Here is a 22,379-nt window from a genome sequence, read left to right as displayed (position 1 = left end):
ATTTGTAATGCTTTATATGTAGGATTTTAATTTTAACTTGAAAATACAATTATTCTTTACCTTCATCCTCTTTTTCACTTTCATCTTCAGACTCACAGATAAAGCACCAAAGGAATATGCAGTCTACCGCTCACCTCTTCTCTTCTGGGCCCTGGTGGATCTGGTCTACGACACGTTTAGGGTAAATGTGTTAAAGTCTCAGAGCTACTGGGCATGTTGATGCCACAAACATAATTCAAATGCTTTTCTGTTTTTGTTTTCGTTTGGATGCTATGAACAATTGTGCACTGATTACTCATTCTTTGTCGTCTCAGTAAAGTTGCATGTGTTTAATAATGAATCAATGGTAACATCTAATCAAGGGCTTGACAGTGACGGAAAACCAAGCTGGATTTTGTCTTCACTTCTCTTTCTTCTCTTTGGCTGTACAGAAAGTACCCACCAGCAACACAGAGGGGGGCTGGTCCTTCTCGCTAGCAGAATATGTCCGTCACAACGACATGCCCATCTACGAGGCCTCGGAGCGCGTGCTCAGGGCCTTCCAGGATGAACTCATGCCAGCTGAGTCCTTGTCAGAGTTCTGTGATGTTGTAGGTCAGTATACATGCATACATTGATAACTGCCCGTTTGTTACCGAAATGAAGAGATAGAAAAATTCTTCAGGGATCGGAATTCATTTGGAAATGAGACAAATCTGGTTAAACCGGGACGGGCTATGATGGCGCACTATTCTTGTTGACTCCTGACATTAAAGTCTTAAACCGTGATGTGAATTTTATTCATGTACTTGACTTTGTGTTTCAATTACAGGTCTTCTTTCTGAAATCGCAGACCCAGACCTCTTCCTGCAGGAATTGTTGAACTCTTTGCCCTGATGGCCAACCTCAACCCACAACCCTCCAACACACAGCAGCCCTGCAAATACAGTTGGGACACCTACCAACTGAAAAAAGAAAACAATTTTGTCTTTTTACACACACACACACACACACACACACACAGTATACACAAACACACACACACACACACACACACACACACACACACACACACACAGAGTATACACATTGCCTCTTACTCAACTCCCTCCCCCATATGACATCTTCAAATTAACTTCAAGCTGAAACTATGTGTAGTCTAAAAACTCATCCACTTTTGGCAACATCTCTAACGTTTAACACAAAACACAATGCTGTTGTTAAACCGCACTAAAACAGAATTTACACTTTGCCCCTCGGATTCAGATCGCTTCAGTCCATAGTTGGTGACGACTGGTGATTGAAACTAGAGACATTTTGTTTATTTTCTGGTTCATCGCCAACAAACATGAAGCTTCACCATTGTTCTGTCTTTTAAGGTCATCACAGATTGTCACAGAATGGCGCGCTGAAAGAATAAAATAAGTTGTTTGGTTGATGGGAATAACAAGGAAATTCTGTTGTAGCTCCGAGACTTATTTGACTTTCAACCCCCCACCCCCCCCCCCCCCTCCCCGTCCTGAATATCGGGCTGCAATGTTATGGTTACTAAAAATGTTTTGGGATTTGACCCACCACGTGTTAAGAGTGGCATTTGATTTTATCTAGTTTTCATTCTTGTTTGATTTAAGTTTGATTTTGGTCCGGCTTTTTAAAATAACAAGGTGTCAGTGTCTCATGGTTGCTGGCTAAGCTGTCCTTTTCTTCGGGGCTCCTGCTGTTTGGTCTGTAGTTTCTAACTGGAATTTGAGTGATGGACAATAAGAAAAGTTTTGATTTGATGTGTATGCGTAAGGTTTCTTTTATCATCTTCTGAAGCAAATTGGTGAAAAGAACAATGAATAAAAGTTTGTTTAATTTTCTTTCCCATAAAACCATGCCTTTGTGACAAAGTGAACTGAAAGTTTCCATCTGTTGCAACAAAATATCAGACTTGTCTAAATTAATAATAAAACAGACCTACATTATATCCTTAAGACACTTTTTTTCTTTCACTGATGTTTTTCTTGTTCAGTTTTTCTTCTCCGACAGTTTCTTTATTTCTCGAGCCAACACTCTTATGTCAATCCCCAGAACAGATTTCTGGAAAGCAAGGTGCCGTTGAGTTTCATCCTCAGCGATTGACTTTCAACTCAAAAGGTGTCCCTGTACTCGAGAGCCGAATGCATGGTGTGGAGTTCACCTAGTGTATTGTTAATACTCCTAATCCCGCTGCTACAATGTTCAACTGTTGCTGAATGTCTGCTTTTTGAATTTAGCCTATGATTAATAAAGCCGTTATAATTCCAAATGTGATTCGGGGTAACCTCTTCTGTTCCAGCCACTGTTTACACAAATGTACTCTTTACACAAATGTGCTGTTCTACACCAAAACAGCTTATTTGTTGGTCGTCTGTAGAAAGAGTTGTTGGAAAATGAATGGCGGCTGAATGCTTTTTAGCTACTTCAGAATGCACTGAATGCTCGTGTTGTCCTGACTCACTGGAACAGTTTAATAGACCAGAGCCGTTATTAATAATTAATAACTTGGTGCTGATGTCTGCTGGTTAAAAGGCCTGTGTAAAATATTCTGTCAGGATACAGAGAATACACAATACAATCTCAAAGACATGCGTTTCTTTCTTTTTGGCAGCACCGAAGCGGTAACTGTAGATGTGTTTTTGGATCTCGCTTGTGATTTTATTTTTCCGCAGAGACCCACTTTGTTCTGCAAATGCAAGGACGTTCTCCTTACAGTGTACCATATAGGCTCAATCAATATTTAAATGACAGTCTTACTTTAGGTGTGTAACAGTTTGTTTGATTTGTATTACTTTAATTAACCACTGCGTTCATTACTTGAGGTTTCTCTGAAGAAACACTATCTGTCTTAATTTTTTTTAAAAAGTAAAAGGGTCAAATGCAGCTTTGGGTTACGACTACCTTCATGCATTGCCTTTTAAATATCTGGTATTTCCCCACCATATGGGTGTGCAGTTGGGCTCCAGATCTACACACTACATCCAACTACACACCTGGGTTGCCAACGGTCTGATCACATAGATCCAAAAACTCAATATCCTTTATCCTACTCCTGAGCATCCAACTGTGCCTCACAGCTCAAGAAAAACATCAAAATCTGTCTGACTGTTAGGTCAACTACTGTAAGAGAAACCTCAACCCGTAGAAGCCCTCTGAGGCATTCAGACCAGAGACAAAAGCTGCAGTGTAGTAGTATAAAGGCCACTAGAGGGCGATTTCTATGAAGACACTGATCATGTGAGAACTATAACTCTTTCTTAATCTCTGTTAACCAAATAGAAAAACTCATATTGACCTAAATATATTAATTTCTAAATGTACATTTGCAAACGTCTCGTCAAAAATAATCTACCATCATTGTTAGTGTTAGGAAATCATTTTCAACACAAACTGCAAATGTTAGGAAAACAGTATCACTTTATTTTTTACTTTCATATGAAGCAAATATTGCACATCTCAGTTATGACGACTAAAATGACATCACTTGACACAATGTAAAAACATTTACAAAACAAAGTATGCATTGGCATACACATTCCCCCTTTTATACAAAGGAATATGGCTTTAGTTAAAAGAAACCTGGCAACACAGTCTTTAGGTCTTTCTGTTTGAGGAGTACTAAGGCTTAAGGCATAGAATGCACATTGTACGGCCAAACTGAGGACCAATAACATCAGTGTTTATGGTATACATCTTCCATCTTTTCCACTTCGAGTGGTGGGCACACTTGACAGAAAACCAGATTTAAAGTCCTCTTCCATCTGAAGGATGTTTTCCATTTGGAGCTTCTCCTTGACAATGTCTATTACTACAAAACACACACACTCTCCCCCACACATCCCACCTCATTTCATGTTCTCATGTGTGTGTCCACTTGTTACTGGCAGCACAGCGGTGCCACGTCCTCAGCAGGCGAGGGGAACAGCCGCATGGCCTCTCTGGAGGATTTGGTGAAGCCGTTATGGAAAATCAAGGCCTTTTTCACCGTGAAGAAAGAAACCGTCTTGTCCCACACGTCGGAGCTGGACACCCCAGTGTTGATCTGGCTCTCCACTGCTGAGCGGAGCCTCACTGCTCTGTCTGTGCACTTCCTCTCCAAAACCATCATCTTACACATGCTGAGGAGAAGAAAACAAGGGGGAAACATCAGATGAATGCTGAACACACAGAAAAGACACCAGATTTAAATGAAGCCATTTACAGAAATCAACTGCCATCACACAAAAAATGTGAAAGAGTTTCATTCTAATACTCCCGTCATTGATTGTCAAACAGCTACTGTCTTCCCAGAATTAGCTTGTATAGTTCTTAGACCCTCCCTCCATTGGATTCAAGTTCCCAAGAAAAAAGGTTGTTGGTGAGTGTTCTCACCAAAAGTCTACCTCCATTGTCTTGGGGTGTGACAGAAATCTAAAAAACTGGCAATTAAAAACAAATTTGCAATAGAATTAATTAGAAAATAACAGAACGACTCTTTCATTTAACCTTAAGTCATACTCAAGAATCAAATTCCACTATCAAGTCATGGTCCTGAAAATAAAACCTGGCTATGACCCCAGAATGACCTTGAAGGAGACAGAAGTTGAAAGAAATTAGCCAAATTAACTTCGTCGACACATGAGTTTCCTCCATTTCAGCTTACGTTGTGTGCTGATCCCTCATGGTGAGTAGTCAGTCAGTCCAGCCCGGTGTCGGCTACAAGAGGTGGTCAGAGTTATGATTTCAGCCACTGCAACGTCCCTCCTTTTTAAATTTATACCAACTATTCCATCGATTTAATGTGATGCTGGTTCTCACAGTGTTTGGCCAATCACAAAGCAGTGTTATGACAATAGGATGTGAATGAATTAGTTGAATTCATGGGGCACAATGGCCCCAATCCAAACAAACCGGTGGGAGGGGCCCTTCGTTGAACTCCTGTCGCTCTGCTGATGCGCCACAACGAGGGAGATATCCTCGTTATTGTATTGACTGGGAGTGATATGTGGTGGGAACATAGAGGGAAAATGTCAGCCTGAGGACGACCTACATGGAGAAGTATCTGGACAACGTGTTGGACAGAGATGTTCATCTAAAGCTGAATGGCATGAGACACTTCCACTTCTGTTGGGAAAATGTAGAGAAAGTTGCCTTTTAAAGATCAGTAATATGTTAAATCATCACATGCTTTATCACAACTGAGAGCATTAGGGTATTATAGTTTATTAAATTTCCATTACCATTTCTATATTGGAGTCCTTAATGTGTGTTTTTTTTATTTAACTATTTAGAACTTTGTATTTTGTGCGTCTAATAATTTTAAGGCCCAAACCGTGAAAAGAAATCTGAGCAAACCAAAGCACGAGGTATCCCACCCTCCACACACACACACACACACACACACACACACACACACAGCCTATTCTCTTATTTAACTTTCTGTCTCTATTTCAGCCTCTCCAATTCTCACGGTGAGCGTCTCCCATGCTTGATTGGCTGACAATAGCGTACTATCCGTCCAGATGGTGTGCCTGGAAGCCCTGTTGACAGCACTCTTCTGTGCGTGTGTGTGTGTGTGGTTGTGTGTGTGTGTGTGTGTGTATGGGGAGGGGGGTTGTTCCCTCAATCTTTGTTCGATGGGGCACACTTCCTTTGTGCAGCCGGCCTCAGTGTCATTAACACTGAAGTGTGGGAAGCCTGGGACCACAGCGGCTCCCACGTTCCACACAGGCAGGAAGGGAGCGTGTGACTGAGACGTGGCCAGCGGCAGGCAGGTCAGCCAGCTGTGTGTGTGTGTGTGTGTGTGTGTGTGTGTGTGTGTGTGTGTGTGTGTGTGTGTGTGTGTGTGTGTGGAGAGAGGGAAAGTGAATGAGAGTGTGGCTGTCTGCATGAGTATGCCAGGGGTGTGCCTGATGTGTGAACATGTGCCGGGAGTGTGGAGACTGTTAAGATGTTAACAGTTGAAGCAGGTTTCTTGCCTACATTTGAAATCATATTCACCTATCATAACTTAAATTAAAGTGGACAGACTGAACTTCAAAAGCATGACCTCTGAGTTCTTTTAGAAGCAACATATCAAGTGTTGGTATTGATTTTTCAGCCACACTTATGTGGAGTGAGAGCATCTGTAATGTCAGTAATATTGCCTTTTTAATACCAGAAACAGAACGATAGGTCAAAGTTCAACGAGGAAACCAATCTATCAAATGTAATGTATGTTTGCATTTTAACATTTTAATAATTATTATCTTTAAACACAATCTTTCCGACTCCAGAGGAAAACTAAAATGCAGGAAGTTTTCATGTCAAATATATACTATTGTCCTAATAAAACTGTGTGGGCCAAAAAAAAACATTCCACACATTCTTTTTCCTTCATCAAGTACATTTTATTTGAGTCTCAAACTCGCTAAGAAGCTTTTCCCATTCCTCTCTGAGACATCTCAACTGTTGCACGGCTCCACGAGCAAAGTCTGCCGTGTCAAACTGGGGGAAGTGGCTGCATGTTGGCCTTTTCTCATGGCTGGCCCTCTGTAACACCCACGTGTGCCTGGTGGCGGAGGCACTTTGTGCTCAATTATGTGGCGGTTGAGATGACATGAGACAGCGGCGTGCTTCCCTCTGGGGTCACCACTTTCCCATATCAACACAAGCACTGGGTCAGTCTCCCAGCGACATCCCCCTCCTCCCTCCCACCCCTCCCAGCGCACTCTTTCTCTCGCAGTCTATTCCTCCACCTGCTCCCCGGAGACACAGTCATTGTCCCCACGGCTATAAACACTTCATTGAGCATGTGGCAGCCCTGCGTTCCTCAAAGCCCTTCCCAGCGCTCTCATTGGCTGGGGGACTGTGAGAAACTCCAACAAGCCCAAGACCCACACATTCATATGGAGATTTGGGTGTATAAATACAGGGCAGAGGCAGAGGAGAAGGCAGCTCAGACTCAACTGGCTCTTCGAACCGAGCAGGAACGCACTGACTTTACAGCTATGGCACCCACTGTTTTTGGACAAGCAAGCTATCCCAAGGAACACCTGGCTCCTTCTCATAAGGTAAATTGGATTTCTACAAAGTTGCACTACTTCCTTGTTGAATAGTGTTCATGTGCTATGAAAAAGTTTGATTTCATGTACTAAATACATTTCTTTATCTTTCCTTTAGATGAGAAAGCCAATGGTGGAGAAACTGCGGCGAGACCGCATCAACACCTGCATCGAGCAGCTGAAATCTCTGCTTAGTCCTGAGTTCGTCAGGCAGCAGCCCGACTCTAAGCAGGAGAAGGCGGACATCTTGGAGATGGCCGTGTTCTACCTGAGAGGCTGGCAGCACCAGAAGCAGCAGCAGAAGGCTGGCCTGACCTCTGGCCCGGTGACGGGCGGCGACGGCTACTCCCGCTGCGTGCAGGAGGCCGTCAGCTTCCTGTCACACTGCGAGGTCCAGACTCAAGCCCACCGACGGCTGCTCAGCCACTTCCATGGCCTGCAGGCGTCCAGCCACACTCCCTGCACCCTGTCCCCTCCTGGCTCTCCGCTCCATCAGATCAGCTCCAGCAAAGGTGTGAGCCAGGCCAGCAGTGCCCTGTGGAGGCCCTGGTAGGACGGAGACGACATCACCTCTCACAGAGAGAGAGAGAGAGAGAGAACTACGTCTGTGGACGTCACAGACAGAAAGTTGAAGACTCATTGAAGTCTATTTCCTTTTGCAGGAGAGTAAATATTGTTGAGAGTTTTAGTAGTGTGGTGAAATGGGCACAATGTGCCAGTATTCCTTTGGAAGGACTGAAATGATCAGGTTTTACTGAACTTGTACACCGTGTGTATACACATTATACACTTTACTATTTAAAGTGCTTACTCTTGTTCCTGTGAGGAAAAATAAGTTTGTTTGTTTGTTTTGCAAACATCACTGAATTGTCGTGTTGTAACACCCCTATGGGGTTGAAACTAATTAAGTGTCTGAGACACGGTTTGATTTATGTGTTTGAACGACTGTCTATCTCTGATACTAAGTATCTCTGACAGATACATTTCATCAGCTTGGTGCTGATGAATCAACAGCATCCCTTAATTGGATCCCATGGATTCACTTTTACTGTAAATCTTATTACGATTATCTTAATTATGACTATGTGTAACCATTATTTGGTCTATGTGTGAAGGAGTGTTGTACCGGTTTACTGTTCGGTTGTCATTTTCATAATGGATGTTTTTTTTCATCTTTAAGTGAATACCTTTTATAAAGGCTATGTTATGTTGACATCAATATTTACGAAAATAATCTGTTGAATTGCTTCCTTGAGAAGTGTGCCTTTGAACTTGAAAAATAAATGGGAAACTTCACGTGAAGTTTTACAAACATAAACTATACTTGCGTCTTTATTTTCTCAGAGGACGGCAGTGCTGAACAACTGGAGGTTGTGTTTTAGTTCTGACATCAAATCTTGAATGATTAAATAAATTATCAATGACGAGGAGAGCAGTATAGAGTTTGTGCTCTGGTCAAAGTTTGGAAAATAGACATACTGTATATCCAGTCACACTAGAGAGTGTTTCAGCACAGCACTCAAATCACAGCAGCTAGTGTGCCTTGCTTAAGGGAACAAGACTATAGAAATCAAGGTTAGAGTCCTGTCGCACTTTTTTTGGACGATGTGAAAAATGTGGTACTTTGTCACATATTCATATCTTACTCTAACTCTGCATAGTCACTATGTTTGCTGCCAGAGGCCCCATCGGTCAGTGTAATCATATTTGTTCTGAAGAATAATTTCAAGAATTGGAAAAATCCCAAATTAGTCAATACGAAAACCAAACTGCAATATAATCACATGTACGTGTCTTGAGAGGTTCAGGAGCTGAACAGTGGTGCTGCACAAAGTGAATGTCCAGGATAGGTCATGGATGTAAATGTGTGTTTTGAAGTACACTGATTTGTTTGCATCATTAGTTCTCTTTTTCAACATACAGGTGTTTTAATCTCATTTGTTAAAGGACAATTAGGTAATTTAGCTATAATTGTACTAAACATGACCTAATTGTCCTTCAACAAATGAGATTAAAAAAAAACCTGTATGTTCCAAAATAGGACTAACGATACTCAGGGAAGATTTTTACTTTATCAACTTTAATCTTAATCCTTGCCCCAGTATTCATTATTAAAGTTTCATTCATCTGACCTCACTGGTGCACAGGTGTTCAATTTTTTTTTTAAACTGAGGCACACATGACCCACTTCTGTTGTGGCGGTGGTGACATGCTGTCTAGTGCTTGAATTATGCCTCAAGTGCCACAAAAGTCTTTCACAACTATTTGTGTGTGCAGAAGTTGTGGAAAATGTGGCATGCATGGGACTTTCTCAGGGTCTAGTTGTCCAGGCCAGATGGTCTGGTTGAAGCTGCCTCCCCCTTCAACAGGAGATCAAACACCGTAGCTAATGTGATGTGTAACAAGACACACTTCTATTGTTCCCGTCTTTGGGCCAGTGAATAGGCACAGAGTGTGGGAAACGGGAGATATCACACTCACAGAGAGATGGCTGACGGGAAGCCGCTCTGCGCCGCCGCAGGTCTGAGCAATGGCCGAGACTTTATGGCAGGAATTCAGAGCTCTCAGGCTACCATTGGGAGGGGAACTTGTCTTCACACACACTTGTAGACAAAGACCCCCAGCAGCCGTGCAGTGCACACTAACTTTCGGAGGAGGCACATATTCACACAAACGTGCACAATGAAATCAATGGAGAGGACAGATAATAAAGCCAAACATGGACGTGACTTGACAAATTTGGCCGTTTCTGTGCTGTTAAATGCTGCAGTGGTGACAAGAGGGCTACAGAGAGGAATTCAGACAGAGAGGTTTACTCACATATATCTAAATATGAAAATGAAGAGAACGCAAGTACTCGAAATTACTCCCATATAGAAGTGACTGCATGATTTTTGACTCTCATATTATTAGTTATTCTATTTCAGGTTAGTTTGTCACTTGAAATAACTCCATTTATTTTATTTCATAGGTTTCTAAGTGACATCTTTGAATGTGGTAGTATTTCCACTCTGACTAAATGAAGACTGCTTCTTTTTGCGTTGTAGATGGATGTCTGAAACCTTAAATTAAAAGAGTCAACACAGCCCAAAGGCAGACAGGCTGCTCTGTGCCAGGCAGTGAAGCCAGTTGACTTGATTTTTCCCAGATGGACCGAGACACAGAGTTTCTGTTTGTCCTGCAACAAAAGATCAATTAACATTCCCAGTGGAGCATCGAGGAGCGGCATGGCTTTTGTAGCTCATTTACCCTGATGTTGAGGACTGGTGGGAAACTGGGGAGACGGGACTACTCACACTGCACCCACAAGGCCGGCTTCACATCTGGGGCCAGCCAGTGAGGAGGCCCTCAGAGGCACACTGCCAGCCCGCTCATAATGCCTTTCACTTGACTCTAATTTGACACAGTTCCTTGACAACAGGGTCTGCAGACCTTTAGAGGAAGTTAAACAAGAGTGTATGATGATAGATTGCCTACATTTTTCAGCAGAACTAATTAACTAATATGTGACAAAAAACTACCATAATCTACATGTGATTTGTCTCACCACATGTAATTCAACATACAGCACGGTGAATGAAAAAAGTCCGTACGAAACATGGAGATGAAATTAATTAAATATGCATAAGTGAACGGTTTACGCTAGTGTTCAAATACAAATCAATGATAGACTTACTGGTAATATGTGGGGTGCACTTCTCATGTAACAGGTGTCTTTAACACTGGCATGTGCTTGGGCCACTTAAAAAAATAATATGAAGGCATAATCTTTATATTCATGACTTGTTACCATTAACTGACTCTGATACGTGTCTCTCTTCAGATTATTGCAGTCTTCTTCACACATCACTCCTGTGGTAAACGTGGACCTTTTTGACAAAAAGAAAGTGAACTGTAACATAAGGCAACACGTAGTTGAAAAGCAACAGGTGGAAAATCAAATGCTTCACCTGCAGCCAGTTGATGTCACTTGTCAACGCTGACGACCTCCCTACCCGCTCCTTCCTTTCTCTTGTACTTTATATTCGCCAGTTTAAACATTGTGTAGCCTAAATGTGGTCAACCTGTGAGCAAACAAAAATAAATGTTCCTGTCTGCTACTAAAATGCCTTTAAGAGGAAGAGAAGCTTTGTTTGAAGAGAAAATGAACGACTTCAACGTATAGTGTTTTATTGCAGTGAAGCATTTGGTCTTTAATTGCAGACTTCCCCCTTTGAAGATACTTACTTTTGTGTGGCTAACATTACATTATTCTACATCTAAAAATGTAATTTAGACCTTCAGTCCATGATTAATTCTCAGATGACCGCTTGATAACATGTTGATTACCTGTTGCTTATCTTGGGAAACATGCCTCACACAGATACATGCTCTCTGAGTTATTGACATGGCTCCCATTGTTGTGGTGGGAGTCCCACTGGTCAGAGTGTGGGAACCCCAGCCCTGCCTGAGCCACATGGCTTTGTTATGCTAATCTCCCAGTATAAAATGAGGAGCAGCCCCTCCAGGGCATCAGAGCTAACAGTGCAGTCCATGCTATCTTCACCTGCACAGACATGGCTCCTTGCTCATCCAACTACTCCTCTATTCACCATATCAGGATCACAGAGAAAGAGACCATCAAAGTAAGTACTGCAGAGGCGTTTAAGGGCTTTGTGTCAGCTTTTATGGTAAAACATGTACACATTGTTTATCGCTGATTTCAATCATGAGCTTACCTATCTGTCTCCACTTCCACAGATGAGAAAACCTATTGTGGAGAAAATGCGCAGAGATCGCATCAACAGTTGCATCGAGCAACTCAAGATCATCCTGGAAAAGGAGTTCAAGCAGGAGCCCAACTCCAAGTTGGAGAAAGCCGACATCCTGGAGATGACTGTGAGCTTCCTGAGTCAGCAGCTGCAGTCGGGCCTCTTTAAGAGCGACTACAGCCAAGGCTACTCTAACTGCTGGAGGGACTCTATGCACTTCATGTCTGCTGGATCCAACACAGAGGCCTCTGTCACTCCTCTGCAGGGCCTCCAGCAGCAGAAGCAGCATCTCCATCAGGCTCAGAGAGCCGGCAGCTCCTCCCCACTCTGCTCCACCCTCAGGCCCACCGCGCTGCAGGACAGCAGCAGCAGCAGAGGCCCCGTGTGGAGGCCTTGGTAGAGACTGACACACAGACGCTTAAAGACCTGAGGGCTCTCTCCCTCACTATGTAGGAAATATATTTCCAGCCTGCTCATTCACGATGGGTTTCTTTATTGTCTCATCACATTGATGGACAAGTAGTAAGCGCGACGGCTCTCACTTATTTGAAGGTTGTTGTGCTTTAACTTTGATTCACATTTGATGTTTGCTTTTCCTTTGTATTTAAAGCTGGAGGTAGATTTTGAGTGATCTTGTGAAATGACTGTTTACTCCAGTGGAGTTTTGGACCGCTTGATGTAACAGTATCTGCCAGACTGTGTTATACTGACAGTTGCTGTTGAGAATATTTCTCTTCTGTTGTGAATTATCTATGCCAAATTGTATGTAAGAGGATGATGATGATGGCGAGTTTGTTGGAAATGGATCTTCATATTAACATTTTTGTACATATTGCTGTTTTGCTATCACATATAGGCTCTTAAAACGTGTTTCTAACATTTGTATGACAATTAAAAATAAAAAGATACAATCAAGAAATTCACATTGTATTTCATATGGAAAGCATCTCTTTACAATAATGACTTTACTTTTCATTAAAAAAAAAAAGCTTTGCTTAGACATTTTCATCGATCGCTCAACTAGGCCATTCACAATAAATATATCTACAACAAAAAAAACTGATTTTTATCATAATCCAAATTTAAAATAAGGTATTTTAGAATTCTTTTTTGTTATATTTGTTGAAATTTTCTTTATTTCTTGACAGCAATCAATACATCAAATGCTCTGGCGAAGGAAAAGAAGGGGATTGGATCGGTATCTGTGGCTGTTTGCCTTAGTCTGTGGCTTTTTTAGATTGGATACTCATAATCTAGTTTACTCTTGCTGGTTTCTCCAAAGTTACTTACTTGAGTTTAAAGTTTTGGTAAAAACTAACATGTGTTTTATGATTATCCTATCTCCAATACACAGAATGCATTCACAATACTGCACAACAAAATAATACACATCGAACACAAACAACCTGCATTTAGTCAAATACTTTCTTCCTTTATTAAAGGCAAATAAGTCACAACAGACAAGTTCAGTCAACCACTCTAAAAAACGTGACATACATTTTCAACTTCAGAACAAGTTGATCAATATTATTTTCAGTGACAAAAAGGAACAGGAATAAATACCTCCCTGGGAAGCATGAGGACACTGTGATATTGTTCCACTAACAGAAGCTGCTCATGTGTTGTGAATGATCTCCAGTGTGAATTTGGGATTAAGAAGACAGAAGCTCTCTTACATATCTTTCATCAATGTGATGAAACACTAAAAACACTCAGTAACATCGTGCGTGAGCAGGCTGGAAACATATTTCCTACATAGTGAGGGAGAGTCCCCTCAGGTCTGATTGTTCCACATTGCATACTTTTTTCTTTTCTTTTTACTTTTAGTCCACACCAAAGCTATCCTTACAAAGTGCCTCCAGTTGCATACATTTGCATTCAATTGGGACACGCTACTTCCTCCTATTACACGTTTGACCCTCTTGCTCGTATACCCATGGTACCCAGAAAAGCATGGTGGATGCATGCTGCAAAAATGTGAATGGGTGAAAGTAAGACATCCTGCTATATTTGGCATCCTGCATTTGACATTTGATGCATTGGGAAATAAGTTTCCGGTATACTAAATATTATGGTAGTATTGTATTGAAATGCACAGAGTCTCTACCAAGGCCTCCACACGGGGCCTCTGCTGCTGTCCTGCAGCGTGGTGGGCCTAAGGGTGGAGCAGACTGGGGAGGAGCTGCCGGCTCTCTGGGCCTGATGGAGATGCTGCTTCTGCTGCTGGAGGCCCTGCAGAGGGGTGACGAAGTAGCCTTGGTTGCTGTTGCTCCTACAGAGGCCCGACCGCAGCTGCTGACTCAGGAGGCTCACAGTCATCTCCAGGATGTCGGCTTTCTCCAGCTTGGAGTTGGGCTCCTGCTTGAATTGCTTTTCCAGGATGAGCTTGAGTTGCCTGATGCAGCTGTTGATGCGATCTCTGCGCATTTTCTCCACAAAAGGTTTTCTCAACTGTCGAAGAGGAGGCAAGTAAGCTCATGATTGAAATCAACAATAACCAATGAGACATTTGTGCGGCACAAGCTAAAAAACCCAATACTCACTTTTGTGTTGTTTTTCTTAGAGATTCTATTGAGGTGAATAGAGGAGTAGTTGGAGGAGCAGGGAGCCATGTCCGTGCAGGTGAAGTCCACAGCTTCTTCAGGCTGAAACTGAAAGCTGTGATCTCTCCGGAGGAGCCACTGATCATTTTATAGTGAGGTATTAGCATCACAAAGCCATGAAGGGCTGGGATTTGTAACAATGGGACACACATCAATAACTGGGAGGTGAAGCAATCACAGGCTGAACAGTAGAGATAAAACCATTCCCAAGATAGTAAATCAGACTGAGAATGATGTGCTGTCAGTCTCTGATCAGGAGCTGTTGCTTATCTCACACTGCAGTCACACAGGGGACCACCGGCAGCATCTCATCATGTGCTCCCAGGGAATAATTAAACAGGATGTAATGCATTGGTGGCATCCAGGGAAAAGGTAGAGTAGACATGTTATTATTAATTGAATTGCGTGTGAAAATATAACATGTCTTTAAATTATTACACTAATTTTGATATTTAGGATTTTTCTCTTTCTCTTTTTCTCTTTGTGTCACTTCAACAAATTCATATCCTATGTTTCAGTCTACATGAGGCATTTTTACACAAAGTAATAATGATATGAGGATTTTAATAATAAATGCAATATTATTAAGTAATTAAGAAATTTTGCACCTGCAGATTCACTGTAATGGCATCGTGTATATTGCCTTGTGGACTGTGATTTGTTGGTCACAGCATTGTGGGACATCTTTGGTGTCCTGTTTTTGTTTTCAGAAAGAAAATGATCAGTCATATGAACTTACCAAAGATGTTTCAAGCTTTTGCTCACCAGATGACACACATGTTTCGAATATTGTGTGATGATGAATATTCATTTTCCATAATGAAAAGGATTGAGAAGCTTGTCAAACGAATTCCTGAGATCTTCCCCACAGCACATTGCTTTGGTCCTTGTTGTCCTAACAATAAAACTCCCGCTTGTTCTGCTATGGCACACTTCTATTGTTGACCGAAGGTATTAAGCTGGGAGTGGACAGAGAGACTGTGGGAAAACCAAGCTTAGACTCTACTCACACATCTACTGGTCAATACCCCTGACCTCCCAGCCACAAAAGGTCTTTTCATCTCCCCTCTCAAACAACAGCCAACAGCAGCAGTGTGTGTGTGTATGTGTGTTTGTGTGTGTGTGTGTGTGTGTGTGTGTGTGTGTGTGTGTGTGTGTGTGTGTGTGTGTGTGCTTGAGCCAATTATGCATTTATTTGATATGCAATGAGAGTTTACGTCATGCAATACTGAAACTTTTCTTTCAGTGACCAGCTGCCACTTGTTGATCATGTCATTTGCTTTGTTGACCCAAACCAACATTTATAAACCATAAAAGCATAACATGGCTTAAACAAATAAAAAAACCATTTCAAAACTACAGAAAGACTGTCTTTTCTCCAACACTTGTTGATCAAGGTTTTATTTTATGGATACCTGTGAGGTTTTTGACCAAATATTTTTAGTTTCAAATATTCTAATAACAAGTAAGACTTCCTGAGAAACATTTAAGGATCTCATACTAGTGAAAATCTTTTTTTTTACGAAAAATAAATCACATTTCAAACATCAGCATTCGCAGTCCCTGGTACAGCCACCAGGGGCGCTGTTGATCCCCTCCAACATACACACATCCATTTATTTTGTGCCAGTTATTATAATTAAGCAATAATTATAATATGGTTACCAGCGACATTATAAACAGTATTAGTAAGCTGCCTTTCAACCCAACATAGTTGTAGACACTAAAAGTTGTGTATCGCATTTCAGTAGCGTAGAGAAAATAGTCCCGTATGGGACTTTTTTTAAACACATACGGGACACGCATACGGGACTATAAAACTGACGACCTGGTCAGTAAATCTTCGAGGTTGAAAGCAGAGTGGAGGAAGAGACCCAGCCACCGATGGAAATAAGTGCTCTCGCTGCTTCTGTCCGTCTTTTCTCCGTTATTTCCCCGCTCCATGATGTTTAAAGAACTTGACTCACGTCGGTAAATTGCCGACGGTGATTATCTTTCGCTGGAAATTATCACTATTTTGTGATAAAACCCCTTTCGTTCCTCGTCTTAGTTTCCTGTTTTACGCGCTCGCTCCCCGCTAATTAGTCTGCTCTCAGAGCGTTAACTAGTCTCCAAGAGCGTTAACTAGTCTCCAAGAGCGTTAACTAGTCTCTCAGAGACTAGTACAGTGTGACTGTACAGCAGGAGCAGGGACCACCAACACATTATTCGCCGCTGACATTCTCATCGAAAGTCATTCCTCCCAAAATGTTCAAAGTTTACACGAAACACGTGTAAGATATAATATTGTGTACGTAAACAGCTATGGCTTTTATTGTGGAGGGGAAACGGAAATAGAGGAGGATTTGTTCGAGTGAAAAGGGAGACAAGAATAAAGTGGTTGCCGTCTTGTCTTACCTAACGGAGCAGCGTGTTGTTATTTTATTATTGTAATAAAAGTATAGGTACAAGAGAAACCCCCGCTCCACATGTTTGGTAAATGTCAAGCTTGAAATGACAACTAACGGTCGCGCAATTTAAATCTACCTGTTATTTTGAGTGCGCACTGATATGGAACGCTGGTTAATGTAAACAGGCTGTACAGTACTTTATTGTCTGAATAAACTACCCCCCGTGACTCACTCTCAACCAATCAAAATGCTTGATTTGATCGACCTGTCTGTTATGTTGCGTCAGGGTAATTATACACGAGTATAATAGTGTACTAGTATACACCATGTCATATGATATACTAATTTTGAGACTTATCCTGGTTACAGTGAACATGAGAAACCATAATAGTATCCTGGTTTGTGTCTTGATTTCTCAGCATCTCAGCTATAGACCAACTGAGAATGTTCAGAGACCTGGAAGAGATGTTTACATGACGCTGCAGCATCTGGTTTCCTTTGGAGTACTATGGATAGTGCACCTTTCTTAAAGCCAGAACAATGATATTAAATGCACAACCCAACACACACTTAGACCTGTTGTTGTTTATTTGCTAATTACATAATAAATTACACATTTATTGTGATTAAACAAGTCATGGATATCCAAAGATACATTGACATTCTCATCCGTTTAAGATGAATAATTAGTTCAATTGGATTTTTAAATGTATACAAACACAAATATAAAGTTTATTAAGGTAATTAAGTTATTTAAAATTCATGTTTTAAACTCTGTTGTTAAATACATTTAAAAGAGACGCTCAACCTGTGTATTTCCAGTTATTTCACCTTATATTTCTGCATCATACAATTTATCACTTAAATAAGTACAATCCTCATTGTTTGCTCATGGTATACATTTGAATACAGTTCTGGAAATGGGCATTTGTGTTCATTTGCGGCCTCAGGGCAATAATATAAATTTTGGGTAGGAAGTAGCCCCCGAGGAAAGCGACAACACTGAAGAGTATCGCAAACACGTGCGCGGCCAAAGTGAACGGGCCTCTGCTGATGAAGTAGACAGTGAAGAAGCTCATCCAGGAGATCATGTACACCATGAGGCTGAAGGTCACACATTTGGCCTCGTTGTAGTTGGCTGGCAGGTCTTTACCCATGTAGCTGAAAGCGAAGCAGAGGACACTAAGCAGTGATACATAGGCGAGCTCAAGGAATGCAACAGGTGAGAGGGTGCCACTGCACTCCAACACAATGCTGTCCTTGTAAAAGTCAAGATCTTGAGAGGGTTCGGGAATGTCGACAACCACACGGATTACAGAAATGAACAGGATGGTGGCGGACACTAGGAAAATTGTAAACTCTGGTCCGTGGTTTTTGGCCCACTTGTCATAGGCTGGCGGCAGCTTGGATGAAAATTTGAAAATGCAGACGACCTGGAGCGAGCGCACGGTGATGCAGGCCAGGCACACAGTGAAGCTGAAGATGAATAGAAGTTGCTTGAGGATACAGGCCAGAGGAGACGGCCGGCCAAAATGGCACAAAGAGCTCATTGCAGCAGCAGTCAGGGCTGCCAGCATCAGGAGGCAGGTGCGGCCTCCGGCAGACTTGGCCACGGGCGTGTTCAGGTTGAGCAGGAGGATTATTGCGGAGCTGGAGGTCCCGAGAAGACAGACGGCAAGAAAGAAGAGCAGGGCGATGGAGAGGGGGGCGTCCCAGGCGAGCAGCAGGACAGTCCTGTTCAGACACTGCTCGCTGCTGGGGGGAGCCCACTGCTCCAGCAGACACGGCTGACATGTAATGGATTCTGAGGAAGAGAGGCAGCGCCGATGTAAAAGCTGAGCTGTTGTTTTATTTCCAATGTGACAAGGATTTAAATTAGAAATTGGTGCGTCATCAAAAGGACAATGTTATGGTCAAGAGCAGAAAGGTTTTTTTTGGCCTTTGTTAGGGAAAGTGCCCCTTTTCAAAAAGGGAGTTTGCATCCCTTCAGTGGCAGCGTCAGGACATAGTACGAGTAGTCAGCTCCACCTACTGGACAACCTCACAAACAACAGCTGAAAAATACTGCTGTGTTGGAGTAATGGTCATTTTGGTCCAGATGTACAAATCATAAAGAAGATTTAGCATTTTATTACGCCTTTACGATCATCAAATTATATCTTTGACTTGACTGGTGCAGGGGACATCTGTCTGCTCTTTAATGCTCTAGTTTGGGATATCTTTCTGTATTGTTTAATTTGCTTTCACATTGTACAACAACCTTCATCACATGCTTCACAAATTCACTCCCACTCCCACTGATAATGTTTGATTGGGTTCAATAATTAATTCTAAATTCTGCATAATATTCATAATCCGTTCCAATTAATTCAGTCCTATTCAGAGCAAAGATGTCATCTCAGGAACACCTTTATACTGGCCCTCTATGTTTGTTTTTTTTGTCTGTGCATTGACTTTTTACTGTGTGTTTTTATGTTACCACTTATATTGAGAAAAGTAGCAGAGGGGCAAGCCTGGCAGTCGAAGCAGCATGTGTGTTGCCCTGTCAGCAGCTTCTTGTGGCCTTTCGGGCAAGGCAGAGAGCAGATAGACAGCGGCACCTAAACGGAACCAACAGGGTTCAACAAAGATAATATTTACCTACCGGTTATTGACATTTTCAATTTAAATGTCTGATTATTATAACTTGCATTATTATCCATTGAAAATATATGAAAGCGGCAGTTGACAAACACTTTATTCTAGGTTGAAGAACATGTATTTTTTTATTACGTTTTTGCATATTTCTCACCGATAAATTCAGAAATTTTGCACTGAAACTACAACTACAACTATAAGAAACTACAGAGTTTTTAAAGATTTTCACACAAACACTTTAGTCAAAGATACTCCAATAGGTCGTACTGATCTCGAGGCTCCCGTGTCGTGCCACTCAATTTGACTCTCATCAACTGTGAGCTCAATGGGATCTGGGCTGAAGGAGCCCACCTCTTTGACCGACCAGTCAGTCCCCTTCCAAACCCAGACAATGATGTCATATCCTGTGGGCGGGTCACCATTCATGTCAAAGTACACAGAAGTGTTGCCCAGAGAGAATTGCACCTCCTTAAGCCACCAGAGCAGCTAAAGTGGAGAGAAAGAGGGAAACATCAATGCCAAATAACCAAAGTGCTTCTGAGAGATTTTCTTCTTTGCAAAAAACACAACTTCACATCTGCTCACTTCCCATGGATACACCGTCTTCTTTTGGCACTCTCCAGAATCACAACCAAGTGCTTGGTGCAGAGCATAAGCCACAGCATACACTGCCTTATACACATTGGAGGAGGAGGTGATGTCATATTTCTCCAGAGAAAACTTCTCCCTGGCGAGGCTGTACAGGTCTACACTATGTAGACAGTCATTGCCTTGGCTCTTGGTAACATTAGAGACTTCCTGAGTGTCAGTGTGTTGCTTTGAAGCCTCAGATACTTTTCTCTCAAACTCCTCAAAACCGGGTATGGATGCATATTTGATGGATACACCCAGCACAGTGCCGATGGTGTGGATTCCAGATATCTCTGAAATCAGACTAGACGCCGACCAGTCCTCCGTGCCAATCCACACTTTACCTGTCACGTTCCGTTCAATGACAAACGGGAAGAAGTCTTTGGCTTTTGACTTGCTGGAGAAGACCACAATAGTGTTGGCTTTGGTCTTCTGTAGGCTTTTCACTATGTTCCTCATGGTCTGGTTTGTGTCAGCGGTGTGCAAGGGGATGATTCCTTGGTAAGCGATGCAGATGCCATAGTGCGGTGCTTGCTGAAACAGGCTTCGCATGCCCTCCAGACCATAGGTGTTGTCACTGCCTAAGAGAACAATCCAGGTCCAGTTGAAACGTCTCAGAAGCAGGAGCATAGCTGTCACCTGATTCTTGTCACTTGGAATTGTGCGTAAAAAAGATGGATAAATCTTCTTGTTGCTCAGCAATTCATTTGATGCTTCATAAGAGATCTAAAAGAACAAAAGAGCCTATAAGGTATAATTTTGCATGGGGATGCCTTTTCATGTCATGTGGAATATGCAATAATTCTAGGACCACGATTAAAACGTTCCAGGTAATAACTTACTTGTGGTACAAGATAGGCCCCAAGTAAAGAAGCTGGGGTGAAAGTTTTGCTGCTGCTGTCTGGGCCAATCACAGCCACTGCCTTTTCCCTGTTGTAGTCTGTGTCTCTCTCGGTCTCAGAGGGGCTCTGAAGCTGCTGCGCCAGAAGGTCCAGTGTGGCCAGAATACCGGCCGATACTGAGCAGGTGTCGTACATCTGGTAGCCCAGCTTCACCCCGGGTAAAAGAAGCTTCGGTCCGGTGCCGTTGTTGATTTCTTCCACAGCAAATCTCATGGCTTGCAAAAGGTGAAATCCGTGTTTGTTGATTGTACCTCTACAAAAGACAACATGGTAAAGCAAAATTTAAATGGGCTGCACTTGTATATGTATAGTGCTTCTCTCGTCTTCCGACCACTCAAAGGACGTGACAACTGCATGTCATCATTTACCCATTCACACCCATTCACACCCAATTATAAACTGATGCCGGAGTGCAAGCCATGCAAAGTGCCATCTGCCCATCAGGACTATCTAATCACGTATACCCATTCATACACTGCAGGAACAGCCTATGGGTGCAATTTGGGGTTAAGCGTCTTGCCCAACACACATCGACATGGATGAGCGGGGACTGGGATGGAACCGCCCATCCTCTGATTGAAGGCCCTGCTCAAACACTGAGCCACAGTCTAAAATAATTAAGACATATTTTAAAGATAGCAATATTTTTGGTTGATTTTATAGCCAGACCACCAGTGAGATACTTTTGATTCGTGGAATTGGAAATGTGGTGTCCAGTAAAACTCACTCATTGCATGGACTCAAAGCAGGAAAAGCAGCACTTGGTTCATCTGCGTAATAGAGAGGAAAGAATCCAGCGAGTAAGAAGTCGCCTTGGAGTTGCATTCCCTGTCCCTGAGATATGTAATCCAGTTTCCCATCAGCCAACTGTAGCATCAGCCAGCCGACAGAAAGAAGCACAGCACCAGACAGATCCATACTTCAAATCCACCTAAAACGAATCAGGACCTGTTTTGTGAGTGAGTGGTAGAGGGAGGGATGTAAACGTTTGCATCTTTTTGGGGAGTGCTAGTTGAGTCAAGAGTATTTGCATGTCAGATTTGTTTGTGTGACTGCAGAGTTTCCCTGCCATTAAACTATATTACATACATGTAATAAACCATGAAAATGGATTTGTTTTTGTTCTATTAATCTTTGACAAATGACATAAAACAGTAAACCAGAGCATACCGTACATGGACACAGTTTGTGGCTCAGTGCAGATATATTAGTAATCTCAAATTAATTTTTCCTTTGTCTTCTGGTAACTTCACTTCACAGGATGAATCTTAGAAGGGTTGATATTAATTAATTATTTGGTCCCTATTTGGCTTATCTTGAAGCTTGTTATTGCAGTAGTAATGCCCTTATAATCAATTAAGACCATAACTACTGCATTAATCCCTATTGCTTAAGCATTATCATTAGCATAAGACATCTTTGTGTTTTGTTACAATGTTGGACA

The 22,379-nt window shown here is 42.1% G+C and overlaps 5 protein-coding genes across 14 annotated transcripts in view; 3 read left to right on the top strand and 2 right to left on the bottom strand.

The window, feature by feature from the left end:
- ubr4 (ubiquitin protein ligase E3 component n-recognin 4) overlaps positions 1-1,025 on the top strand; it is a 50,274-nt gene extending 49,249 nt beyond the window's left edge. For all 10 annotated transcript variants that reach the window (XM_068597262.1, XM_068597270.1, XM_068597269.1 and 7 more), the window contains 3 exons: positions 91-181; positions 432-594; positions 812-1,025. In XM_068597262.1, the coding sequence (XP_068453363.1) occupies positions 91-181; positions 432-594; positions 812-876 (319 nt within the window). In that variant the 3' untranslated portion in view covers positions 877-1,025. The remainder of the gene's footprint in view (positions 1-90; positions 182-431; positions 595-811) is intronic.
- A 5,841-nt stretch (positions 1,026-6,866) lies between these two features.
- On the top strand, positions 6,867-8,340 carry LOC137800601 (transcription factor HES-5-like). Its single transcript, XM_068597866.1, has 2 exons — positions 6,867-7,031; positions 7,141-8,340. The coding sequence occupies exons 1-2, from the start codon at positions 6,867-6,869 to the stop codon at positions 7,573-7,575; spliced, it is 600 nt and encodes a 199-aa protein (XP_068453967.1). The 3' UTR covers positions 7,576-8,340.
- A 3,161-nt stretch (positions 8,341-11,501) lies between these two features.
- Positions 11,502-12,623, top strand: her12 (hairy-related 12). The gene is given in 3 exon segments (XM_068598270.1): positions 11,502-11,526; positions 11,529-11,647; positions 11,763-12,623. Coding segments are annotated over 3 exon segments (546 nt in total). The 5' UTR covers positions 11,502-11,510; the 3' UTR covers positions 12,174-12,623.
- Positions 12,624-13,876: 1,253 nt separating this feature from the next.
- On the bottom strand, positions 13,877-14,394 carry LOC137801022 (enhancer of split m7 protein-like). Its single transcript, XM_068598417.1, has 2 exons — positions 14,317-14,394; positions 13,877-14,224 (listed from the first exon to the last, which is right to left on the bottom strand). The coding sequence occupies exons 1-2, from the start codon at positions 14,383-14,385 to the stop codon at positions 13,877-13,879; spliced, it is 417 nt and encodes a 138-aa protein (XP_068454518.1). The 5' UTR covers positions 14,386-14,394.
- A 3,185-nt stretch (positions 14,395-17,579) lies between these two features.
- Positions 17,580-21,853, bottom strand: tas1r1 (taste receptor, type 1, member 1). The gene is made up of 6 exons (XM_068598064.1): positions 21,663-21,853; positions 20,876-21,188; positions 19,989-20,759; positions 19,671-19,889; positions 19,246-19,366; positions 17,580-18,570 (listed from the first exon to the last, which is right to left on the bottom strand). The coding sequence occupies exons 1-6, from the start codon at positions 21,851-21,853 to the stop codon at positions 17,645-17,647; spliced, it is 2,541 nt and encodes an 846-aa protein (XP_068454165.1). The 3' UTR covers positions 17,580-17,644.
- Between the last annotated feature and the right edge of the window lie 526 nt (positions 21,854-22,379).

The sequence above is a fragment of the Clinocottus analis genome, unplaced genomic scaffold, assembly GCF_023055335.1.
Source record: "Clinocottus analis isolate CAN_PGR_092001 unplaced genomic scaffold, fCliAna1.0.p SCAF_4, whole genome shotgun sequence".
Lineage (NCBI taxonomy): Eukaryota > Metazoa > Chordata > Actinopteri > Perciformes > Cottidae > Clinocottus > Clinocottus analis.
The sequence above is the reverse complement of the archived record's forward strand: the minus strand, read 5'-3'. Positions and strand labels throughout refer to the sequence as shown.